Consider the following 23,264-nt stretch of genomic DNA (forward strand, 5'->3'; position numbering starts at 1 on the left):
GAGACAGAGACAGCATGAGCAGGGGAGGGGCAGAGAAAGAGGGAGACAGAGAATCCCAAGCAGGCTCCATGCTGTCAGTGCAGAGCCCAACGTGGGGCTTGAACTCACGAAATGGTGAGATCATGACCTGAGCCGAAATCAAGAGTTGGACACTTAACTGACTGAGCCACCCAGGTGCCCCCAACATGTCCTACATTCTTAAAGCATGGCTCTGATAACCTAGAGAGGCAGTTGAAGATGCCTCAGAGACCGGATCTGCCTGCGCTGAGCTTTCCAGAGCATCTGAAACTAGTATTAAGTGCTCCACTCACCAAATGTGCCTTTAGATTCGGGACGATGCACACTGCTCCACAGGCTTCTTCCGCTCAAGTCATTAGATGCACCAGATAGCACACTTACCAGTTTCCGCTATACATTTGTGATGAAAATTTCCTTCACTGTCTCATTGAAACTTTTAGGGTAACAACTAAGACATCAATAAAGGAATGGTTGTTTTGGTAATAAGTTCGGTGCCATACTGTGAGTCAAGCTACAAAGGGCTACGCTGCAGTGTATCAGTGCTAATAGCCATTATTAATTTGAGGGGAGGGGAGAGCAAAGAGTCTGAGTTGTGTTTCATCAGTTTTCAAAGCCCCAGAGCTGGTTCAGCAGTGACTCAAAGCAAATGGCGGAGTCTGCTGAGTTATTGGAATTTTGATACATAATTGATATTTACATGTGACTTAAGATTCCGTCATGAAAGCCCCCATGTCGATACTAAGTAACTTAATTACATTGTGTGTAAATACAGTATATTCTTTCCCCTCCTCCAACACCTACTCCTATTCTTAGTTGTTATAAACTCATCAGCAACATCTCCAGGAGTATTTCACAGGCATCTATCATGGTATTGTGCTAGATCGCCTGAAAAAAAAAAAAATCCATCCGGATTTTACAGCACTCCATTCTTTTAATATATGGATAGGTTTGTTTTTATATGTTGGTTATTTAAATCCCCCAAAGAGAAGAAGCTCAGTAACAGCCATGTGTTGTTTTTTGTTTGTTTGTTTGTTTGTTTGTTTGTTTTGATACAACAGATTTTCAGTAAGACTTTGGCAAGTGAAGGCTATGTTTAGCTATCGATTGTTTAGGCATGAGCAAGGACCACACACTGCCGAGTTTTATCCTTAGTCTCTCGGTCTAATTAAGATTGTGATTGGACATCTGATCTCAATAGTAGCTAATTTCTTACAGTGGGTGGCTCATTAATTTAATATAGATAACTCAAAGAAATTCTAAGGCCAGAAAGGCATAAATTTGACCTACCTGTTAGGAAGGGGTTTTAATGCCCAGAGCCCTAAAAATAGGATTGTGAATTTTGTGCATTTGCCTCCCTTGGGCTGGCCATCTGGAGGGCAGGTGAGAAACAACACAGCGATCCAGAAGCCCTAGGGTTGACTTCTGAATCATCTTCTCCATATAGAAAAACAGATCCTAATGGGAGAATAATACCTGGTCCTCTCCACAGAAGGCCTACAGTTTATATGTATATATGAGACAAAACTGATTTCGGTCAGTGTAGAGTGTATTGTGTGATTAGTGAAGAATTGTTTTCCAAAATTCAGTTAATGTGGAAAGTCAAATATTTTTTTCTTTGCAGAATGTACTATGAACAGTTATGCTTTGGGACAATAATATTTGAGAACAGAAAAGTGATTAAGGAAAAAAGTGATTACATTGAACACATTTAGGGCAAATCATCTGTTAAAGAGGAGCAAAAGCACTCTTAATTACTATATAGTATTTACTCAAATCTAAGGTGCACTTTATTATTATTACATGTTACCATTTCTGCAGTGGACAGATCATTTCTTACAGTGCATATCTGTATTTAATGTGGTAGTGTTACATTCCTTCCCCACCACCCCCAAAGTCTGTCATTAACTCATCATCTTAAAAATCAGTAGCATTGTGGTGCCTGGGTGGCTCAGTCGGTTAAGTGTCTGACTCTTGATCTTGGCTCAGGTCGTGATCTCGCGGTTCATGAGTTTGAGCCCCGCATCGGGCTCCGCGCTGAAAACACGGAGTCTGCTTGGGATTCTCTCTCTCCTTCTCTCTCTGCCCCTCCCCTGCTCATGCACACACATACTCTCTCTCTCTCTCTCTCTCTCTCTCTCTCTCTCTCTCCCTCTTTCTCAAAATAAATAAGTACACTTAAAAAAATTCAATGGCATCTTAGAATTTTTTAGAAAATAAAGAAGCCAAGAATTAAGCAAAGATAAATTTTCCCACCTTTCTGCAGAGTCTAATTTTACATATTAAAGTTTAAAGATTAAGTATTTTCCTATCTAAGTGGATGTCCTTAAAAGAGTATCCCAAATGAGGGTGATCATTCTACTCTGTATTTCTTTCATGAAGTCATCATCCATCATAACATTTAGAATTTTTTAATTATTTTCAGTTAATAACTAATAATAGTGGCAAACAGAATATAAAATTCATTCAAAATGTTTCCATTTGGAGCCAGGCCTCTAAAAATCCCTGTTTACCTTCCTTAGCGACTGTCCTATAATGCATGCATGCATAGTGCAGGCATTTATGCATGTAAATGCTCTGTTTCCACCCCAGGTGGGTGTCCTATCACATAATTCCCACACCAGCTACCTGATTAGCATCATACTCCACAGTTTTCTGTCTCTCTCTCTCTTTTTTTTTTTTTAATGTTTTTTTATTCATTTTTGAGAGATAGAGAAAGAGCATGAGCAGGGCAGGGACAGAGAATGAGACAGAGAATCCAAAGCAGGCTCCAGGCTCTGAGCTATCAGCACAGGGCCTGACATGGGACCCGAACTCACAAACTGCGAGATCACAACCTGAGGCGAAGCTGGATGCTTAACTGACTGAACCACCCAGGCGCCCCATCACACTACACAGGTTTAAGGGCTCAGTCTTAGAAGACTTCCCTCACTTCAGACACCAGGTGAAAGCCCCGTGACTTAAGGGTTCCCATGAGTCCCCCAGGTTCAATAACCCACTGGAGTAACTCCTAGAACTCAGGAAAGCACTATACTTATCACTATAGTTTTAGCATAATGGATACAAATCATGGCCAGCCAATTGGAAGACATGCTCAGTGCAAGGTCTGGGAGGGTCCAGAGCATCCCTACCAATCCTTGTGGCATCTAGGTGTACCACACATCAATGTGTACACCAATCAGGAAGGTCCACTGAGCCTGTGTCCAGAGTTTTTACTGGGGCTTCATTATGTAGGCATGATTGATTAAATCATGGGCTGCATGATTGAGCTCAATCTCCTGGAGGTAGGGCTGGCCCAAATTCCAACTCTCCAGATATATGGTTGGTCTTTCTGGGGACCAGTCTGCACCCTGAAGTTATGGGGTGGAGTGGGATGGGGGAGGGCACCTTGAGTCGTCTCATTACCGTTATCAGTGACACCACAGCACTCTGGAAATACCAAGGGTTTCTGAACCTCTGTGCCAGGAAAGGGGGACAAGGATCAGATGTATATTCTTGATTATACTACAGGGTATAATCCAGATTTTGTGTAAGGCTCTCCTTTGTGTCTCTAATTCTGACCTTTCTACTGGCTTACTCACAGGCCACTGCAAGTCATTGGAAGCTGCCTTGCTTCCATCTAGCTCAGCAAACTCAAAATCATGTTTATCTGCCAAATTAACTTGTCCCAAATTCCCTGTAATGGTTGATAGAAACCACTGTCCTCCTGGACGTGAAGACTCCAAATTTTAGATTCATCCTTGACTCTCTCTTGTGATTAAGATTTCCTGTAAATCTTTGTCTGATGACATTATTTAGATCACTTTTCCAACCTTGTTGAACCTAGGCCCCCTGATAGTAAGTGTTAAAAATCCAAACGCAAACAAAGCAAGTTAAATTCCACACACTTCACTTTGTCCTTTGTCCCATAGATTCTGATATGTCCCCTCTGGTTGAGAGTTTCTGGGCTGGATTATAGTCACATCACAAATATGACTTTAGACGTTTTCAACTCTTCCAAATCAAAGACCATCAATAATGTTTCAAGGGAACTTTCTCCCTATGCCTTTGAACACACTGCCAGTAGATATCAATTGAAGGTAATACAATCACAGTAGAAGACTTTAACACTCCACTTCATTGATGGACTTCATCATCTACACAGAAAATGAATAAGGAAACAATGTCTTTGAATGACACATTGGACCAGATGGACATAACAGACATACACAGAACATTCCATCTTGCAGAACACTTTTTTGAATTTAAACAAGGGTAGGGCTGCATGGGTAGCTCGAGAGTGGCCAGGAGGTTGCAACACAAACTAATCTCATTTTTCCTTTTCTTCCCTCTTCCTTGTTATTCTATGTTATACATCCCACAAATCAAAATTTCCTGACCCACTTTTTTCCGGCATCCATTTGCTCATTTCATCCTTCATTTATTCGTTCATCCCGTGTCTCTTGAGCACCTCTAGGCCAGGCACTGTTCTAGTATCGGGACAGAGCAGTGTTCAATACCCAGCCCCCTGCCCTCCAGGAGATCCCAGTCTCACGGCAGGGGCAACAGGTAGGTGAACAGAGATACAGGATAACTTCAGAGTGTGGTAAGTGCTATGAGAACAATATTAAAACAGGCTCAGATGATAGAGATTGATGGGGGGCAGTGTGTAGCTTAGGTTGGGTGTTCAGAGAAGGCCTTTCTGTAGGGGCAGCATTTGATCCCAAACCTGAATGACCTAGATCTTGTCTCTTCACCCCTGTTATACCCTATGTAAAAGAGAGGGGAAGAGAGAATCCTAGGATCACACTGCACGGAAACCACGGTACATAGTAATTGAGAACACGGGGTCTATTTGGAGACAAACAGACTTGCCTTAGTCCTTAGATCACAAAGGACTCTTTGATCTTAACTCTGAAATTAGAGAAATTGGGCCCAAATTTGTTTAGCTTGAGCTTGCTCTTAGTTCCCATCTGAGAAACTCTGGGCTCAGATAGCCCTAGCATTCTTTCCTGGAAGCAGAGTGTGATAAAACCACACACTCAAGCTGCCGCGACGTCCTACATTGCTTCCCTTAGTGTCCCCAAAAGAGCCTCGAGGAGTCCATATGGGGTTCCTACTAAAGCGAGAGCTCAGGAGTGAGCCACTCTGCTTCTGCTCTTTTAGATTCCGTAGCACTCTCTTTCTCTCTCCCACTCCCCGCTCCTCTCTCCATAAATAAACCTGCCTTCTGTTTATTTAGGGTGGTGAGCGAGTTTCTACTTTCACAGCACACAAGGTCACAGTCAGCCTAAGGGCCCTCCTTGAGGTATTCTGCATTCAGGAATCTTTAGGGGGGGGCACACCTCTGGGGATTAATAGGAACAGGCAGGGCAGTGACAGTGAAATGTGAAGAATCTGGTGGGGGGGGGGGGGGCTGGGCATCACCGTGCAGGCATACGGTGCTTTTTCCTGGATGACTGAATGCCTTATTATTAAGTCACACAGAGGGGGAAAAGTCGCTTTTGGACTGAAACCAAATACGGGAAATTTCAACACCAGAGGCGGCTTTCTCCGAGTATTTTATAAAGACCTCTGTTTCACACTTTGAGCCAATGTAATGTCAGGCTTACAGATATGCTTTTGTTGTAGCTCTTAATTGTAACTCATTTGAAATACAGGTACATCGCTTTGCAACTGCTTTAATGCATCAGGACAACACTATGTTTCATCCAAATTAATGTAACACTTTCAAACACTTTTTGTGGGGCACCTGGCCGACTTCAGCTCAGGTCATGATCTCACGGTTCGTGGGTTCGAGCCCCGTGTTGGACTCTGTACTGACAGCTCAGAGCCTGGAGTCTGCTTCGGAGTCTGTGTCTCCCTCTCTCTCTGCCCCTTCCCCACTCTCACTCTGTCTCTGTCTCTCAAAAACAAATAAACATTAAAACAAAAATAAAACACTTTTTGTACCTGTTTATGCCTCCAAGCTCAGGAATTTCATTCTGGTTTCCTATTCTTTTCCGTCTACCCAGCTCATTCTCACTCTGCTCCCACACCACACTGGACCTTCACTGTCTGGCCTGGCAGCGATTTCTCTCCCTCTCTCCCGGTCTCATTCCCTAAGAAACAGAAATGGAAACAAACAAATTAAAGAGCTGCCGTCTCCGAGGGATGAGCTGGGTTTCTTTTCAGGTGTTTTCCCTTCTATGTCCTGCTAAACTGATGGTTATACCCAGTGTGAATCCACAGAGAAAGAGAAAGTCAGCAGAGGAAGTGAATCCAAATCAGAACACTATCCTGGCTGTACTGCAGCAGATTTTGTAAAGATTTCATTAAATATCAGGCATAGCCTGCTCATGGATAATTAAATTAAAAGTTGCCTGTGGAGAGCATATTACATTTAAGAGAGGAAGTAGTATTGGTGCTAGAGGGAGAAACAAGCCAGCAGTCCCCAAGACCTCCCATCGACAGTGCCTTCAGCCCTCAAGAACCTGGAGGCTTCAGGGGTTCTTTCGTTCCTGAAGTTCTGTCCCAGTACTGGCCAGCTCTGACTATTAGATAGTTCTTTCCTTTACTAAGCTGGCATTTCTCTCTCCTCACTGGAAATAGTTCTGTGTCTGGTGGGGGGCACGCATACAAAAATAGGTCCAGTTTTTCTTTTGGGTGAAAACATCAGCCTGCCTTATCTCTAGGTTAAACACATTTGATTTAAGTGAATAATATTCATAATGTTCCTTCAAGTCCCCTCAACAGGCTGCTTTTTTTCCTGAATTCTTTCTGATTAGTCTCTATCCCTTTTATACTGACTGTTGTGTCCTAAACCTCTTCTTTTAGTGTTTTCTCACTGCACCTTTTTGGCCCCCTTTCCTCTGATAATACATTGGAGTGCTATCCACCAGTAGCTACCCCCACCCTTTACATTTGCTTTTAGAGATCTACTCCTTTTATTTAAAACAAAACAAAACAAAACAAAACAAAACAAAACAAAAAAACAACAACCAACTACACATATTCCTAAAACCATAGATGATGTGAATAGGAATATATAGTCTTGGTGTGAGTGGTAATTCATATGTATTTCTCTCTGGGTTTGGAATCCCCCAGGAAAGGCAGACCATTGGGAGAATCTGTCTTTCCAGATAGAACTCCTCCAAATGCCCCATGATACTGAAAATAGCATTTTGTATTTATATTGCATGCTATTTGGTAATAACCACTGTTCTAAAAGCTTTACGTGGGTATTCTCATATAATTTAATTCACATAAATTCACAAGGTAGGTGCAGCTAAGGCTTAGGAGGATCACGTGGCTTGCACAAGGCTCTGCAGGTTACATGTTAGAGCCAGGATTATAACCCACCTCCCACAGTGATATCCTGCGGCAACTTCTGTGGTCTTTGTCATAATGCCTCGTATAAGTACTTGTTGTTTTCCTGATGATCAAGCTAACAGAAACCTAACTTTGTCTTCCAATGTTTCCCATCTTGACGGTTCATCTGAATGGCTTGAAGAAACTCCAAGTGTTCTTGAAGTTCCTGGATAACGATCCGTGGATTTGGCTCTTTTAGGACATGCGTTTACTTCCTCATGCTTGTTCTCTTAACAAGGTTTGCAGTGCAGTTATCACAAACACATCAAAATTATGTAAATGTCTTTCCTACTAGATGAACTGTAATTGAATGACAGTTTATTTTGTGTGTTTTTTTATGTTTATTTATTTTTGAGAGAAAGAGAGAGAGAGCGCACAGTGGAGGGGTAGAGAAAGAGAGAGACAAAGGATTCTGAAGCTGGCTTGTCAGCACAGAGCCCGATGTGGGGCTTGAACTCACGAGCTGTGAGATCATGACCTGAACTGAAGTCAGACACTTAACCCACTGAGCCACCCAGGTGCCCCACTTTGTGTGTGTGTGTGTGTGTGTGTGTTTAAATAAGCTATTGAGGTTCACTTTACATGCAATACAACGTGTACACTTAACAGTTCAATGAGTATGGACAAATATATAAATCCATGTAATACCACCCTAATCAAGGTACAGAGCATTTCTGTTAATCCAGAAAGTTGCCTTGGACCCCTTTTTGTAGCAGGTCTTCCCTCCACCCACCCACCCACAGGCAACCAGTAATCTAATTTTATCACTAGATCTGATTCCTATCACTACACCATCACAAAGTAGAATCATACAGACATAAATGGGATCTTCTATTTCTGGCTTCTTTCGCTCAGCCTGATGTTTTTGAGACCACTTGTGCATTGTTCTATTCCTTTTTTTTGTGGAGTGGCATTTCATTAGATAAACGTACCACAGTGTTTATCCACTCACTCAGTGACAGACATTGGAATTGTTTGTTTTGTGTCTAATATGAATAAAGCTGCTATAAATATAGACAGGTTTTTTTGTCTACAATGTCATTATCCTCTTGTAAAACCCTGGTTGCAAGTTAAGTGTACGTTTAACTCCGAAACGATTGTATCATTTTATATTCCCAGCAGCAGTGTATGAGGGTTTCAATTGTTCCACATCTTTGCCAACACTTGGTTTTGGTAGATTTTTTTTTTTTTTTTAACTCTTAGCCTTTTTAGGAGGTGAGTAGTGGTATCTCTTTGTAGTTTTCAGTTGCATTTCTCAGATTCCTAAATGTGTTGGTATCTTTTCTTGTTATTTTTGGCCATCTGGTTATTTCTGGTCATTTTTGGTTATTTTTGTACATCTCTTTTGGGAAGTATCTGTTTCTGTAGTTTTAGATCTTTTTGTTTTTTGGTGGGGTTTATCTCATTAGCAATAAGAGATCTTTATATATCCTAGATAGAAGTCCTTTGTCAGATTCATTTATTACATTATTTTCTCTTGGCTTGTGACTTGCCTTTGTATGTTCTCAACAATGTACTTTAATTTTAATTTAATTTATTTTTGCATTAACAGTTTTATTTGAAATGAAAAGCAAAGTCAGACTTTTAAAAACAAAACGAGTCTTGGGGCGCCTGGGTGGCGCAGTCGGTTAAGCGTCCGACTTCAGCCAGGTCACGATCTCGCGGTCTGTGAGTTCGAGCCCCGCGTCAGGCTCTGGGCTGATGGCTCAGAGCCTGGAGCCTGTTTCCGATTCTGTGTCTCCCTCTCTCTCTGCCCCTCCCCCGTTCATGCTCTATCTCTCTCTGTCCCAAAAATAAATAAACGTTGAAAAAAAAAATTAAAAAAAAAAAAAAAACAAAAAACAAAAAAAAACCAAAACGAGTCTCATTTGACAGTCTTTTTTTTTTTTTTAAACAAATAGGATGCACTCTGCTGATTGGATTATATGGTGGGCATTTTCCATAAATTGAATGAACTTAATGTTTGTTTGTTTGTTTATTTATTTATTTATTTATTTATTCATTTATTTATTTAGATAGAGCATGAGCAGTGGAGGGACACAGAGAGAGAGAGACACAGAATCTGAAGCAGGCTTCAGGCTCTGAGCTGTCAGCATAGAGCTCGATGCAGGGCTTGAACCCAGTAACCACAAGATCATGACCTGAGTCAAAGTCAGACGCTTAACTGACTGAGCTAACCCAATTGGTGAATTATTTATTTCATAAATTGAATGAACTTAAATCAGCAGCTCAAGAGGTTGTTTTTCCAGCTTTGAGATATAATTATCACATGATCTTATGTAAGTTTAAGGTATACAAAGTGTTGATTTAATACATTTATAAATTGTAAAATGATTATCATTGTAGTATCACCTCCATCCTGTCACATAGTAACCATTTTGGGGGGCAATGAGAACATTTAAGATCTACTGTCTTAGCAACTTTCAGGTATATGATAGAGTATTATTAGCTCTAATAACTACGCTGTATATTAGATCTCTAAACTTGTTAATCTTATAACTGAAAGCTTGTACCCTTTGACCAACATCTCCCCATTTACGCCATCCCCACCCTTGATAACTGCCACTCTACTTTTTCTCCAACTTTGTCTTTTTTAGATTCAATGTATAAGTGATACCTTACAGTATTTGTCTCTTTCTGTCTGACATATTTCACTTAGCATAATGCCCTCAAGGTCCATCCAAATTGTTGCAAACTGCAGGATTTCCTTCCTTCTCATGGCTGAATAATATTTCATTGTATATATACATATAGACTATATCTTCTGTTAAGGTACTTAACATCTGTTGATTGGTACTCAGGTTGTTTCCATATCTTGGCTATTGTGAGTAATGTTACAATAAACATGGGGGTGCAGATATCTCTATGAAACCCTATTTTTACTTCCTTTGCATATATATATATATATATATATATATATATATATATATATATACACACACACACACACACACACACACACACATACCCAGGAGTGGGACTGCTGGATCATATAGTAGCTTTATTTTTAATTTTTTGAGGAACCTCCACACAGTTTTCCATAATGGCTGCACCAATCTGCATTCCCACCAACAGTGCACAAAGGTTCTATTTTGTCTACCTCTTTGCCATCACTTGTTGTCTCTTGTTTTTTGTTTTGTTTTGTTTTGTTTTTGTTTTTATATATGCTAGTAATTCTAGCAGGTGTGAAGTGATCATCTCATTGTGGTTTTGGTTTGCATTTTCCTGATGATCAGTGATGTGAGCCCTTTTTCATGTGCCTGATGGTCATTTGTGTCTTCTTTGTGAAACTCTATTCAGTTCCTCTGCCCATTTTTAAAAAGAGTTGTTAGGTTTTTTTTTTTCTTTTTTGCTACTCACTTGTATGAATTTTTTTTTATGTTTGGGATATTAACCCCCTATCAGATATATGATTTGCAAATATTGTACAGTTATACAGTTTCAGGTCTTAAATTTAAGTCTTCAATTCATTTTGAGTTCATTTTTGAGTGGTGTAAGTTGGGGGTTGAAGTATAATTGGCATTAAATAAACTACATATGTTTAAACTGTACAGTTTGATGAGTTTTGACATATATACACCATTGAAACCATTATCATTATCAAGATAATAAACATTTCCATGAGCCCCTAAAAGAACAGTTTCTTTCAAAAACTCTTAGTTTTGAATGAGTTGCATTCAAGGGGGCCGGGATAAGTGTCAAAAAATGAGGTTCAAAAAAATAAATAAAAATAAAATTAGAATTTTTAGTTTTGAAATTCAATTTACCAAAATTTTCTTTTGTGGTGATTTTTCTTTGTTAATTTTGTTAAAGAAAATCTGTGATAAAATGTTGCCTAACAGAGCAAAAGTTCTATACCATGTTTTCTTCTAGAAAATTTTTATTTTTAGCCTGTACACCTAGGTCAAAGAACCATCTTAAATTAATTTTTGAGAACAGGGAAATAAGATTCAAGGTTCATTTTTTCCTGTGTGGATATGTAATTGTTTAAATAACGTTTGTTGAAAATGTTCTGTTCCCCCATGGAAATACCTCTGTGACTTTGTCAAAATTGACCATATGTATGCGGATATATTTCTGGATTTTGTATTTTATTCCACTGATCTACATGTCTGTCCTTTTAGCAATACCACACTGCCTTAACTACTGTAGCTTTATGGTAAGTCTTGAGATCAGATAGTATAAATTGTCCAACTTTTTCAAAATTACTTTAACTCTTCATTCTTTCATTTCTGTGTATATTTTAGAAATAGCCCATAAATTTCACACACACACACAAAAAACCCAGTGGAATTTTGCTTTGTATTGTGTTGACTCTATGGATATTTGGGGAGGATTGACATCTTAATATCCTATGAGCATGGTATATTTCTTTTATTTAAACCTTCTCATTTACGTAAGTCTTTTATTTCTCTTAGTAGTGTTTTTTGTATTTCAGAGATCTTACATATCTTTTTGTTGAATTTATTCCTAACTATTTTTATCATTTTTGATGCTATTTTAAACAGTATTGTTTAAAAATTCAGTTTCTAATTATTTTTTCTAGTGTATAGAAAGATAATTCATGTTTATATACTGACCTTATATCCTATGACCTTGCTAAATTTACTTATTAATTCTAGTATTGTTTTCATATTTGTTAGGATTTAAAAACTTTTATCATCTGCAAATACAGATAGTTTTACTTCTTCCTGTCCAATCTGTATGCTTCCTCTTCCTCTTTATTTTTTTATTTTTAGTTTTGTTTTTTGCCATGTTCCACTGGCTAGGATCTCCTATACAGAATAGAAAAGAAGTGGTGATATTGGGCATCCTTGCTCAGTAACTGATCTTTGGAGAAATGTATTCAATATTTCACCATTGAATATGCTGCTTGCTATGGGTTTCTCACCAATGCCCTTTATAAAAATGAGGACGTTTCTTCAGTTCCTTGTGTGCTTAGAGTTTGTGTGTGTTGTTTTAATAATTAGTGGATGCTGACTTTTATAAATGACTTTTCTGCATATCTTGAGATCATATGATTTTTTTCCTCTTTATTTTACAGTGTGTTGAATTTTTGGACTGATTTTTTGGATGTAAAATTTTGCATCCCTGAAAAACCCTCACTTCATCATGATGCATTACCCTTTTTGTATATCTCTGGATTTTAATTGTTTAATTGTTTTAAGTTTGTTGATTTATTTTTGAGAGACATAGAGAGACCTTGTGAGCAGGAGAGGGGCAGAGAGAGAGGGAGAGAGAAAATCCCAAGCAGGCTCTGCACTGTCAGCACAGAGCCTGATGTGGGGCTTGAATTCATAAACCATGAGAATAGGACCTAAGCCAAAATCAAGAGTCAGATGCTTAACCAACTGAGCCACAGGTGCACCAATTGTTAATTTTTTAAAAGAATTTTTGCATCTTTTTATGACAGATATTGTGTTCTGCAATCCTTTTGTATTATTTTTTTAACTTTATTTATTTTGAGAGAGAGAAACAGAGGGCACAGGCAGAGGAGGGGCATAGAGGAAAAAGAGAGAGAGAGAGAGAGAGAGAGAGAGAGAGAGAGAGAATCCCAAGCAGGCTCTGCGTTGCCAGCATAGAGCCTGACATGGGTCTCAAACCCACAAACCATGAGATCATGACCTAAGCCAAAGTCAAGACCCAGTCACTTAACTGACTGAGCCACCCAGGTTCCCCTATTTGTATTATCTTTGTACATATTAGTAAACTTTCCTCCTTTTGTATTTTCTGGAAGAATTGGAGATTACTATTATTTGTCCTTTAATAGTTTGCTAGAATCCACCAGTGAAATATCTAGGCCTCCAGTTGTCTTTATGGGATGATGATGATGGTGATGATTAAACTTCTTTTATCGGTATAGGACTATTTAAAGTTTCTAGTTTTCCTTGAGTCAATTTTGGTAAGTTGTATTGTTCAACCATGTAACAGCTATTCTCTGCTGAGTCCTGTGTATTATAACCCTATATATGTGCAGCCCAGCATTTGGCAACCTGAAGGGAACTTTCACACAGATTTTTGCTCACATACCTCCCCCAATCCCTAAGCATCTCTGTCTTCTCTTGTGCTCTTCCCCTATTGATCCCGCCAAGTGTAACAGCTCTTAGTGCTGGTCTCTGCCTCCTCAGCTTAAGGGAACTGCCATGCACTGTTTGGGCTCCAGCTCCCTGCACCATGATCAGGAAATTGTCCCTGGAAAACAGCCAGAGCAATCAAAAGACACACCCCATGAGTTTTCCTTCTTTCATGGCTCACAGTCTTGTACTATGCCAATGCCAGAAAACATTTGCTTCCTACAGTTTGTCCAGTTTTATAATTGTTTACAGTGGGAAGGCTAGTCTGATATGAGGCTTTCTATAGATCACTTTTTGTGTTTATTATTAGTATTAAGTATTAAGTAACAGTGTGAGTGGGGATGTCCAAACTTCTATATGTAGAATATGTGACCTCTTGTGACCCAGCTTGTCTACCCTGTATATTCATCTAATCTTATCTGTTGCCACACTGCCAAGTATTTTATGCTTCAGAAAAACTATGCTACTTACTCTTACTGTTTGCCATGCGTATGCACAAATGAGGCTGGTGTACTTGTTCCCGTGGATCCTTGGGTGTTTGGTATGTGCTATCTTTATTGCCCTGAATGTTTCCTTCTAGTTCTCCACAAGGTAACTTGTGTTTTTCCTTCAGAACTTATTCTGACCCCTATGGCTGGATCACAGAGCCCTATGCTTACTCCTATCATAGCACTCAGTATAGCAAATTAGCATTGTCTGTTCATGGTTTTTTCGGCCTCTTACATTTGTGTACAGCAACTAATTCTTATTTGTCTCTAGATGAATAAATACCTAGAAAGTCCTTAATAAACATTTGAAGAATGACTGATCTAACACCATTAATTGGTACTTTAACTTAAGGCATGTGTTGTAGTGTTTCGCTGCTTAAAATAATTAGCTTTGTTAATCTAGCTTAGTGTGCCAAACTAGAAATAAATCACAGTCTTTCAAGGCCAGCTCTTGCCCTTCAACCTTAGGATGGTGGTATCCCATAGGCCAGACCCCATAGCAGCCTGGAGTGAGACATTTCATGACTTTTCACTTTTATGTTCCTGGATCATTTGATTCATGATCTTGGGCCTGGTGGCTCTTTGCTCTGATAGATGACCTGAGAATCTGGCTGCTGTTATTTCGGCAGGACTCCTGGTGCCCCAGGTCCCAAGGCAGCCCCACACTGCAGCTTCCATTGCTTTAAGCATTCTGCAATGGCTGGATTCCTTTGCTAGAGATTAGATATCTGGCATTTGAACATCAGGCTTTCATTTTCTGGGGACTTCTTCTGTTTGCATTCCATTTTAGTGTGCCCTAAATTTTCCTTGTTCTTCTATCGGAGAGGAGATGATTCCTTTCTTGGGTGCATTACTTTCTTATTTACATGAGCATTCTACAAAGGTTTGAGTGTCTTATGTCTTAGAACTGCACTAAATATGACATTCTGAATATAGATTCTCATTCTGAGACTAAAACTTCCTTAGAAGTGTGACTTCTCCCTCAGAAGAGTGACTGGTTAATCAAAACTTCTGCTTGCTGAGGGATTTTTGACTCTCTAGAGCTTCAGAGTTGGGTCTTTACTACTTATAAGGACAGGGGCAGGAGACGGGGATGGGGAGAGAAAGAGAGAAAGAGAGAGAGAGAGAATACGAATGAATGAATCATAGGCAGGCCATGCTCAGTATGGAGCCCAACACAGGGCTCAATCTCTGGACCATTAGATCATGAGCTGAGCTGAAATCAAGAGTCAGATGCTTAACCTTAGCTGAGCCACCCAGCTGCCCCAAGAGAATACTTCTGTACTTCAGAGTTTTTTCTTTATCAGTTGGAAGAAATGCACCAGTAGAAATGTCAGAGCCAATTGGAAGGATTATGTGATGACGTTCTAAATTCTTTACATGATATTTATTCTTTTCAAAACTTCATCAATTTGGATCACCTTTTTTTCCAGAAATTTTTTCACTCTCAACAGGTTTATTGAACGTGTAGGCATGCAGTTGTAGAGACTCCTCTTATAATTTTAGAGGATTTTCTGGTTATTTTTAGAAATTGAGAAAAAAAACCAAGGCGTTGGTTTTTCTGATTGTTTTAATATGTTATTTGGCCAGGAAACCCAGAAATCTCCAAATCCGGTCTTGGCCCACCCGGTCCTCTTTTCTGAAGGGACTCCAAGGGAAATATAAGAACAGGCAACAATAGCAAAGTGACACAGAGAAAAGTCAAGTCTAGTTTCGGCTGGGACTTTACTTTGGCACTGCAGAGTTGAATGGCAGTAGGCTACATTGGGTCTGCGTTGCACAGTCACGCCTCCTGGATCATCGAGAATGGGTAGGACCAGAACAAATATCTCATCATCCTACCCCAGTGATCCAGAAGAAAAGGAGATGAAGACACAGCATTTTCCCCAGTAGCGAGCACTGCCCCAGGACATTTCTGACAAACCAGTAATTTCCTGCCCAGTTGCCACATTGGAGAAAAGATAGAGGAGAAAAAGAGAAAAGAGATGACCAGGGTCTCCTGATAGCCACAGCAAGGGACTTGTGTCTTGGGGGTGGGGGAGGGGAATGGGGAAGGAGTGTACAAGCAATAAATTGGGGGAAATAAGAATTCCCTGAATTGTGCATTTTAAGATTTTCATTTATTTCCAATTTATTATTATATATTTTGGTGTTGACAAATTTTAATGTTGACACTAGAGTGGAAACACAATTACTTCTCAGCCTTGTCAGCCACTGATTTGCTCCTGAGTCAATGTAATATGCATTTTCAAGACAAAATGGACACTCACTTTCAAATGAGGCCTGGAAAGAGACAGAGAGTTAGAAGGTTGCTCTGTTCTGGTCTAACACTCTCGTCTTCATTTTTTATATTCTTTAATATGTCTGGTTCAAATGTGGTTTAGTATGGATGATATTTTACATGATCTGGGTGTCTTTCCTCCTTGTGAAATTCTGAGGTGGCAAAGTGGACATTCACTGACAAGACGTGAAGAATTGCCAGATGGGGTTTTCTCTTGACTTATGACCTAAACAGAATGCAATATATATATGTTCTACTTCTTGTCTCTAGGAGTTTAATATTCTAAATACTAGTACAGCAAACAATTCTACAAAAAATAGGTTTATGATCTAATCTCCATCATTCTGCCTTTTATTACTGAAGATTTTATAAAATAAGTTGGCTAAACAAGAATTAATATTTTTCCTGAAGTTATCTTCAGGGTACGCTCTGCTTCAATTGTCAGTCTTTTTCACTATTTATTTAACTGAAAGCCCTGTTGTTTTTTTGTACATAAATTAATAGTTTTTGCAGACATTTTACTCTTGCATAGCAAATACACATCTACATTTTAACTGACTGATAGAATTTCAACCTATACAGTATATGGGCAGTTTCATCCATGTTTCATTAAGTATTAACAATAAATTAGACTGGCATGCCTTGTTGTAAACTGATGTCTTGCTACTTAGAAATTTTGGTCACATGGTCATGGATCATTCTTAAGACTAAAAATGAAATAGAATTCAGCTATTTGACCTTCCATATGGCCATGAGCAAAACAGAAGCAGCTTTAGGCCAGTTGAAAGTTGCAGCTAAAATTTGGTGCATCTTAATATTGACTTACATGTTTTCCTATTTTTTTTCTAAATAATTATAATTAGGATGTTATATTCTGTTTAACCATTTGTTATTTGGGAGACTTTGGTGGGAGTTCTTTTAACCAAAATTTTCTTATTACTTTTTTAAAAAAATGTTTATTGATTTATTTTGAGAGAGAGAGAGAGAGAGAGAGAGAGAGAGAGAGTGAGAGAGAGAAAGAGAGCAGGGTCAGAGCAGAGAGAGAAGGAGAGAGAGAGAATTCCAAGAAGGCTCCACACTGTCACCACAGAGCCCAACACAGGGCTCAATTGCATGAACTGTGAAATCATGACCTGAGCCGAAACCAAGAGTTGGATGCTTAACCGACTGAGCCACCCACACACCCCTTATTACTTTTAAACTTTATTATGTTATCACCAAATAACATATACTTTTAACATATGATTTATTTTTCTATTCTATTTATTTCTTATGTATTTGATCTGTTTTATGAACAGGTCAAAATAGGTGTGTTAAAATGGTCTTACAATGATTAGTTTTGCAAAATGATCTGTGCATTTTTTAAAGCAAATTTTCCTATGGGTGTTTTGATACCGTGTTATTCATGTATTAAAAGTTCACTCTAGGGGCACCTGGCTGTATCAGTCGGTGGAGCGTGCAACCCTTGATATCAGGGTTGTAAGTTCAAGCCTGACACTGGGTGTAGAGATTATTTAAAAATAAAATCTTAAAAAAAAAAAAAAAGTCCACTTTACTGTTTTCTACCTATGTGACCATGGCAAGTTGCTTAAATTTTCTGAGCTTCATTTCCCTCTTTGTAACCTAGGGTGGTAAGACTTACTTTTCTACAGTCTTTGTTGGAGGATTAGATGAACTAATTTGCACAGAGGGAAAGTATACATTTAATAGTAGTTATTATATGTTCTTTGTGTTTTATGCACTTCATCAATGGCACTTTTTATTCTGTTTGATCCATTTTCAGTTCTGCTTGGTGTCAAATTAGTACTGTCATACTCGTTTTCTTTGGGTTTCAGTATGCCTGAAATCTCATTCTCTATTTTTTATTATAATAAAATACACATAAAACTTACCATTTTAGCCATTTATAGGTATACTATTCATTGGCATTAAGTACATTCATAATGCTACTATCCATTTATAGAACTTTTTCATCATCCCAAGCAGAAAGTCTATACCCACTACTTAATGAAGTCTATACCCCATTCTCCCCTCCCTCTAGCCCCTTGTAACCTCTATTCTACTTCTGTCTCTCTGAATTTGCCTTTTCTTGGTATCTCATATAAGCAGAATCATAAAATATTTGTCCTTTTGTATCTATTTCACTTAGCATAATGTTTTCAGAGGTCATTCATGATGTGGCCTATATCAAAATCTCATTTGTTTTTATTGCTGGATAATATTCCATTGTATATATATATCTGTGTTTTGTTTATCCATTTCTCTGTTAGTGGACACTTGGGATTGTTTCCACCTTTGTCTGTTATGAATGATGCTGCTATGAATATTGGCATATAAGTACGTGCTTGAGTCCCTGCTTTCAATTCTTTGAGTATGTACCTAGAGGTGGAGTTGCTAGATCATATGGTAATTCTATGTTTAACTTTTTGAGGGGCTGCCAAACTGTTTTCCATAGTGATGTCCTATTTTTTTTTTTTATTTTGAAGAGTTCTGTGTTAGGTGTATCTGTTTTAGGTGTATCTCTTGTGATGCAGTTGGCTTTTACTTTTTTTCAAAATTTTACATATACTTTCATGTTATCCTCATAAAACACACATGAGATATGTGCAATTACTTTTAACTTACAAAGAAATAAATGTTCACTAATAGAATAAATAATTTCCCCAAGCCACACAACTGATGAGTTTCAGGGAGTTTAAGTGATTCCAGACCTCTAACTATGGAGTGCTCTTTTTATATGATGGCTCCCGTTTCTCTCCCAATAGATTTTTTTTTTTTAATGTTCATTTATTTTTGAGAGAGAGAGAGAGACAGAGTGTGAGTGGGGGGAGGGACAGAGAGAGACACACACACACACACAGAATCGGAAGCAGGTTCCAGGCTCTGAGCTGTCAGCACAGACCCCGACGCGGGGCTCGAACCCATGAACTGTGAGAACATGACCTGAGCCAAAGTCAGATGCTCTACTGACTGAGCCACCCTGGCACGCCCCAATATATTTTAAGTTACTAAAAATGGGCCGATGTCTGATGCATTTTTATGATCCTCTGTACTTTGATGAGTATCTTGCAAAAAACAGAAAAAAAAAAAACCCACATACTTATTGGTTGGCAAATTCATCATGCAGCTCTCCCTTCTAGAATATCCACATTTCTGGGGCGCCTGGGTGGCTCAGTTGGTTGAGTGTCCAACTTCAGCTCAGGTCATGATCTTATGGTTTATGAGTTCGAGCCCCGCATCCAGCTCTGGTGTTGACAGCTCAGAGCCTGGATCCTGCTTCGGATTCTGTATCCCTCTTCCTCTCCGCCCCACCCCTGCTTGTGCTCCGTCTCTGTCTCTCTCTGTCTTTCAAAAATGAATAAACACACACACACACACACACACACACACACACACAAAATTAGAATATCCACATTTCTGACCAACCCTTAACTAAATCCTGTGCATCAGCCAAAGGAAATACATACTTCACTTAATTTATTAGACCATGGCTGTATACAACATTTTGCTGAGTCGCTGTTCTCCTAATGCATTTGCTTTCTGTTGTGCACTTGATCCTATGACACCTTATTACCTGCTTCATATTTCATGTATCATATATTTTCTAAGTTCATTATTCAATCATTCTTTCCTGTGCCCGGTCTGAGATAGTTAATACCTGCAAAGAGGCACAACTTTTCTTCTTCAAGATTTTCAATTAATCTTTGATTTTCTGCAGTTTGAGTGTGATATACCTAGGTATAGATGTTTTTGGTGTTTATTATGCTTAGTGTTTTCTGAGCTTGCTGCATCTGTGGTTTAGTGGCCATCATTAACTTTGGAAAATTCTCAGTCATTATTTCCTCAAATATTTCTTCTGTTTCTTTCTTATCTCTACACCTGTTATTCCCATTACAGTTTCAGCATAGTATGTTCCATCTTTTCATTCTTTTTTTCTGTTTATATTTCAGGTTTGGAAGTTTTTACTCATTGATTGTTTCACTGGCCATATCCAGTCTCCTGATGACCTCATCAACTACATTTTTACGTTTACGTGACAGTATTTTTTCTTTTTTAAAAAAAATTAAAAAAAATTTGTTTTAAATACAGTATTTTTTATTTCTAACATTTCCTTTTCTTTACTGGCATTCCCTTCACTCTATTACTTATCTGTTCTTTCATGTCATCTACTTTTTCCATTAAAGCCCTTAGTATATTAATCATTTAAAAATTTTTTTTAATATTTATTTTAAGAGAGACAAACAGAGCATGAGCAGGGAATGGGCAGAGAGAGAGGGAGACACAGAATCCAAGCAGGCTCCAGGCTCTGAGCTGTCAGCACAGAGCCTAATACAGGGCTCGAACCCACGAGTGAGATCATCACCTGAGCCGAAGTTGGACACTCAACCAACTGAGCCACCCAGGCGCCCCTGATCATAGTTATTTTAAATCACCAGTCTTATAATTCTAAAATATCTTCCATATATGAATCTAGGTCTCAGGCTGGATTTGTCTCATCACATTATGTTTTTTGCCCTTTAGCATGCCTTGTAATTTTTTGTTGAAACCAGGTGTGATGCATCTGGTAAAAGGAACTGATGTTGATAGATCTTTAGTGTGAAGTTTTATGTTTATCTGATTAGGAGTTAGGCCGTTTTGACACTGCGATAGCTTTGGTCTTAGAGGCTAAACTCTTCTCTCATATCCTTGTTTTTGTATCTTTTGTTGTTTTGTGGTGTCCCTAGAAACTTCTCAAGTCAGATCTGAAGCTCACAACTTGTTATTTGAATTTTTCTTAGTTGTAATCCCCTATATTTTTTTTTTTACAGGAACTCTACTGATGTGGTGGTAAGGCGAGTAGAGAGAAGAAGCCTTCTATAGTCCTATGATTAGGTCTGTGTCTTTTAGTGAACTTGAATTGGGTATCTCCCTTCCCCCACATGGAAGGCTAGAGGTGGCTGCAGTTGGGTGTTTTCCTATCTCCAGGTCAGTTTGGCTTTGGTATAACCCCAGTGGGTTAGGTAAAACAGTTTCCTTTCAAGGCAGGCTTTATTAAAGAGAACAGAGAGCTCTGAGCATATTTCAAAATGATTATATTTCCACACTTTCTGTTAGAAGCACTAGGAGACCACTGTATGATCTTCACTGTAAGAACTGGTAGGGCAAAATGTGGGAGCTCTTCGAAGACTGGGCCCCCTTAGAGACTTTTTTTTAATGTTTATTTATTTATTTTTTGAGAGAGAAAGAGATCACAAACAGGAAAGGGGCAGAGAGAGAGGGGGAGAGAGAATCCAGAGCTGGAAGCGGGGCTCAAACACACAAACTGCAAGATCATGACCTGAGCCAAGCTGGCTCAAGAGTCAGACACTTGACCGACTGAGCCATCCAGGTGCCCCCTTCAGAGATGTATAATTCTCAAGATTGTCTACATCAAACCTCGAACAGTCATTTGTAGTTTAAAATGTTCCTGCTGATATTGTCTCCAGCTGTGAGTTTCTGCCTTTGATTTGTTCCTGGTATGCTGTGATTATCTGGGTCCATCTGTCTGACTCGTTTTCAGGGCAGTTTGCCCTGTGACCTCAATTCTGATGGATCTAAGAGTTGTTGTTTTTCAGTTTGTTCAGGTTTGTTTCTTGTTATGAGTACAGAAACAATGACTTCCCAGCTCTTTACATGTCAGGCTGGAAACCAGAAGTCGTATTTATAAATATCTTCCCAAGTGATGGGATCTTTGTTGCTTTCTCACTCACCTGCAACGTGTCTAGGGAGCCAAGACCAAAATGATACATGAGTCAAATAATCTCGGGAGAATGGCTGAGCAATGTTTATGTTTTCATGATGTTAATTAGCATGCTTTTACTTCCACTCAAAGAATTCCCTTCAGCATTTCTTGTAAGATGGGTCTGGTGGTAATGAAATCCGTCGGCTTTTGTTGGTTCAGGAAAGACTTATCCCTGTTTTGTTTGCAAAGGATGGCTTTACTGAGGATAGAGGCTTGGTTGACAGTTTTTTTCTTTTACTCTTTTGAACATGTCATCCCATTCTCTCCTGGCCTAAAAAGTTTCTGTTGAGAAATCTGCTACTGGTCTTTTGGATGTCCCTTTTTATGTGTCTGTCCTTGTCTCTTGCTGCTCTTAAAATTGTTTGTCTTTGACATTTGACAATTTAATTATAGTGTGTCCCCGTGTATGGGGGCATTTTGGACATCATGCACCTAGACATCCATTTCTCTTCCCAGGTTTGGGAAGTTTCCAGCCATTATTGTTTTAAATATACTTTCTATACCTTTCTCTTTTTTTTCTCCCTCTGGAATTCTCATAATGTGAATATTGTTTCTTTTCATGGTGTCCTATAATTCCTGTAGGCTTTCTTCACCCTTTTTCATTCTTTTTTCATTTTGTTTCTCTAAGTGAGTAATTTCCAATGTCCTGTCCTCCAGATCACTGACTCTTTTGTCTGCATGATCGAGTCTACTTTTGCAACTCTTGAATTCTTCAGTTCAGTTATTGTATTTTTCAATTCTAGGATTTCTGTTGGGTTTTTCTGTTTGTTTGTTAATGTTTATTTATTTTTGAGGGAGAAACAGAACATGAGTGGGGGAGGGGCAGAGAGAGGGGAGGACACAGAATCCAAAGCAGGCCCGAGGCTCCGAGCTGTCAGCACAGAGCCCGATGCGGGACTTGAACTCATGAACTGCAAGGTCATGATCTGAGCCAAAGTCAGACATTCAACTGAGCCACCCAGGTGCCCCTTTTCTGGTTTGTTTTTAATGGTTGCAATTTTTTTTTGTCAAACTTCTTATTTTGTTCATGCATTGTTTTCCTAATTTCATTTAGCTGTCTGTTTTCTTGGAGTTCACTAAACTTCCTTAAGAGGATTATTCTGAATTCTTTTTCTGACAGTTCATGGAGCTCCATTTCTTTAGGATCAGTTATTGGAGCTTTATTAGTTTCCTTTGGTGGTCTTGTGTTTACCTTATTTTTTAAATGATCCTTGATTCCTCATGTTGGTATCTGCACATTTAACAGGGTTCCTCTTCCAGACTTTATAGCTTTGTTTTGGCAAACCTGTCAGCTTCACCAGTCAGCTCAGTTGGGG

General features: G+C 39.0%; 1 protein-coding gene and 1 long non-coding RNA gene across 2 annotated transcripts in view; both read left to right on the plus strand.

Annotated features, from left to right (window-relative positions):
- Positions 1–20,287, plus strand: part of BLOC1S5 (biogenesis of lysosomal organelles complex 1 subunit 5) — a 98,857-nt gene extending 78,570 nt beyond the window's left edge. The window contains exon 5 of the mRNA XM_047859919.1: positions 20,138–20,287. Coding sequence (XP_047715875.1) covers positions 20,138–20,224 — 87 coding nt within the window. The 3' untranslated portion in view covers positions 20,225–20,287. The remainder of the gene's footprint in view (positions 1–20,137) is intronic.
- A 256-nt stretch (positions 20,288–20,543) lies between these two features.
- Positions 20,544–23,264, plus strand: part of LOC125166322 (uncharacterized) — a 30,519-nt gene continuing 27,798 nt past the window's right edge. The window contains exon 1 of the long non-coding RNA XR_007152430.1: positions 20,544–21,059. This is a non-coding gene — a long non-coding RNA (uncharacterized LOC125166322). The remainder of the gene's footprint in view (positions 21,060–23,264) is intronic.

The sequence above is a fragment of the Prionailurus viverrinus genome, chromosome B2 (assembly GCF_022837055.1).
Source record: "Prionailurus viverrinus isolate Anna chromosome B2, UM_Priviv_1.0, whole genome shotgun sequence".
NCBI lineage: Eukaryota > Metazoa > Chordata > Mammalia > Carnivora > Felidae > Prionailurus > Prionailurus viverrinus.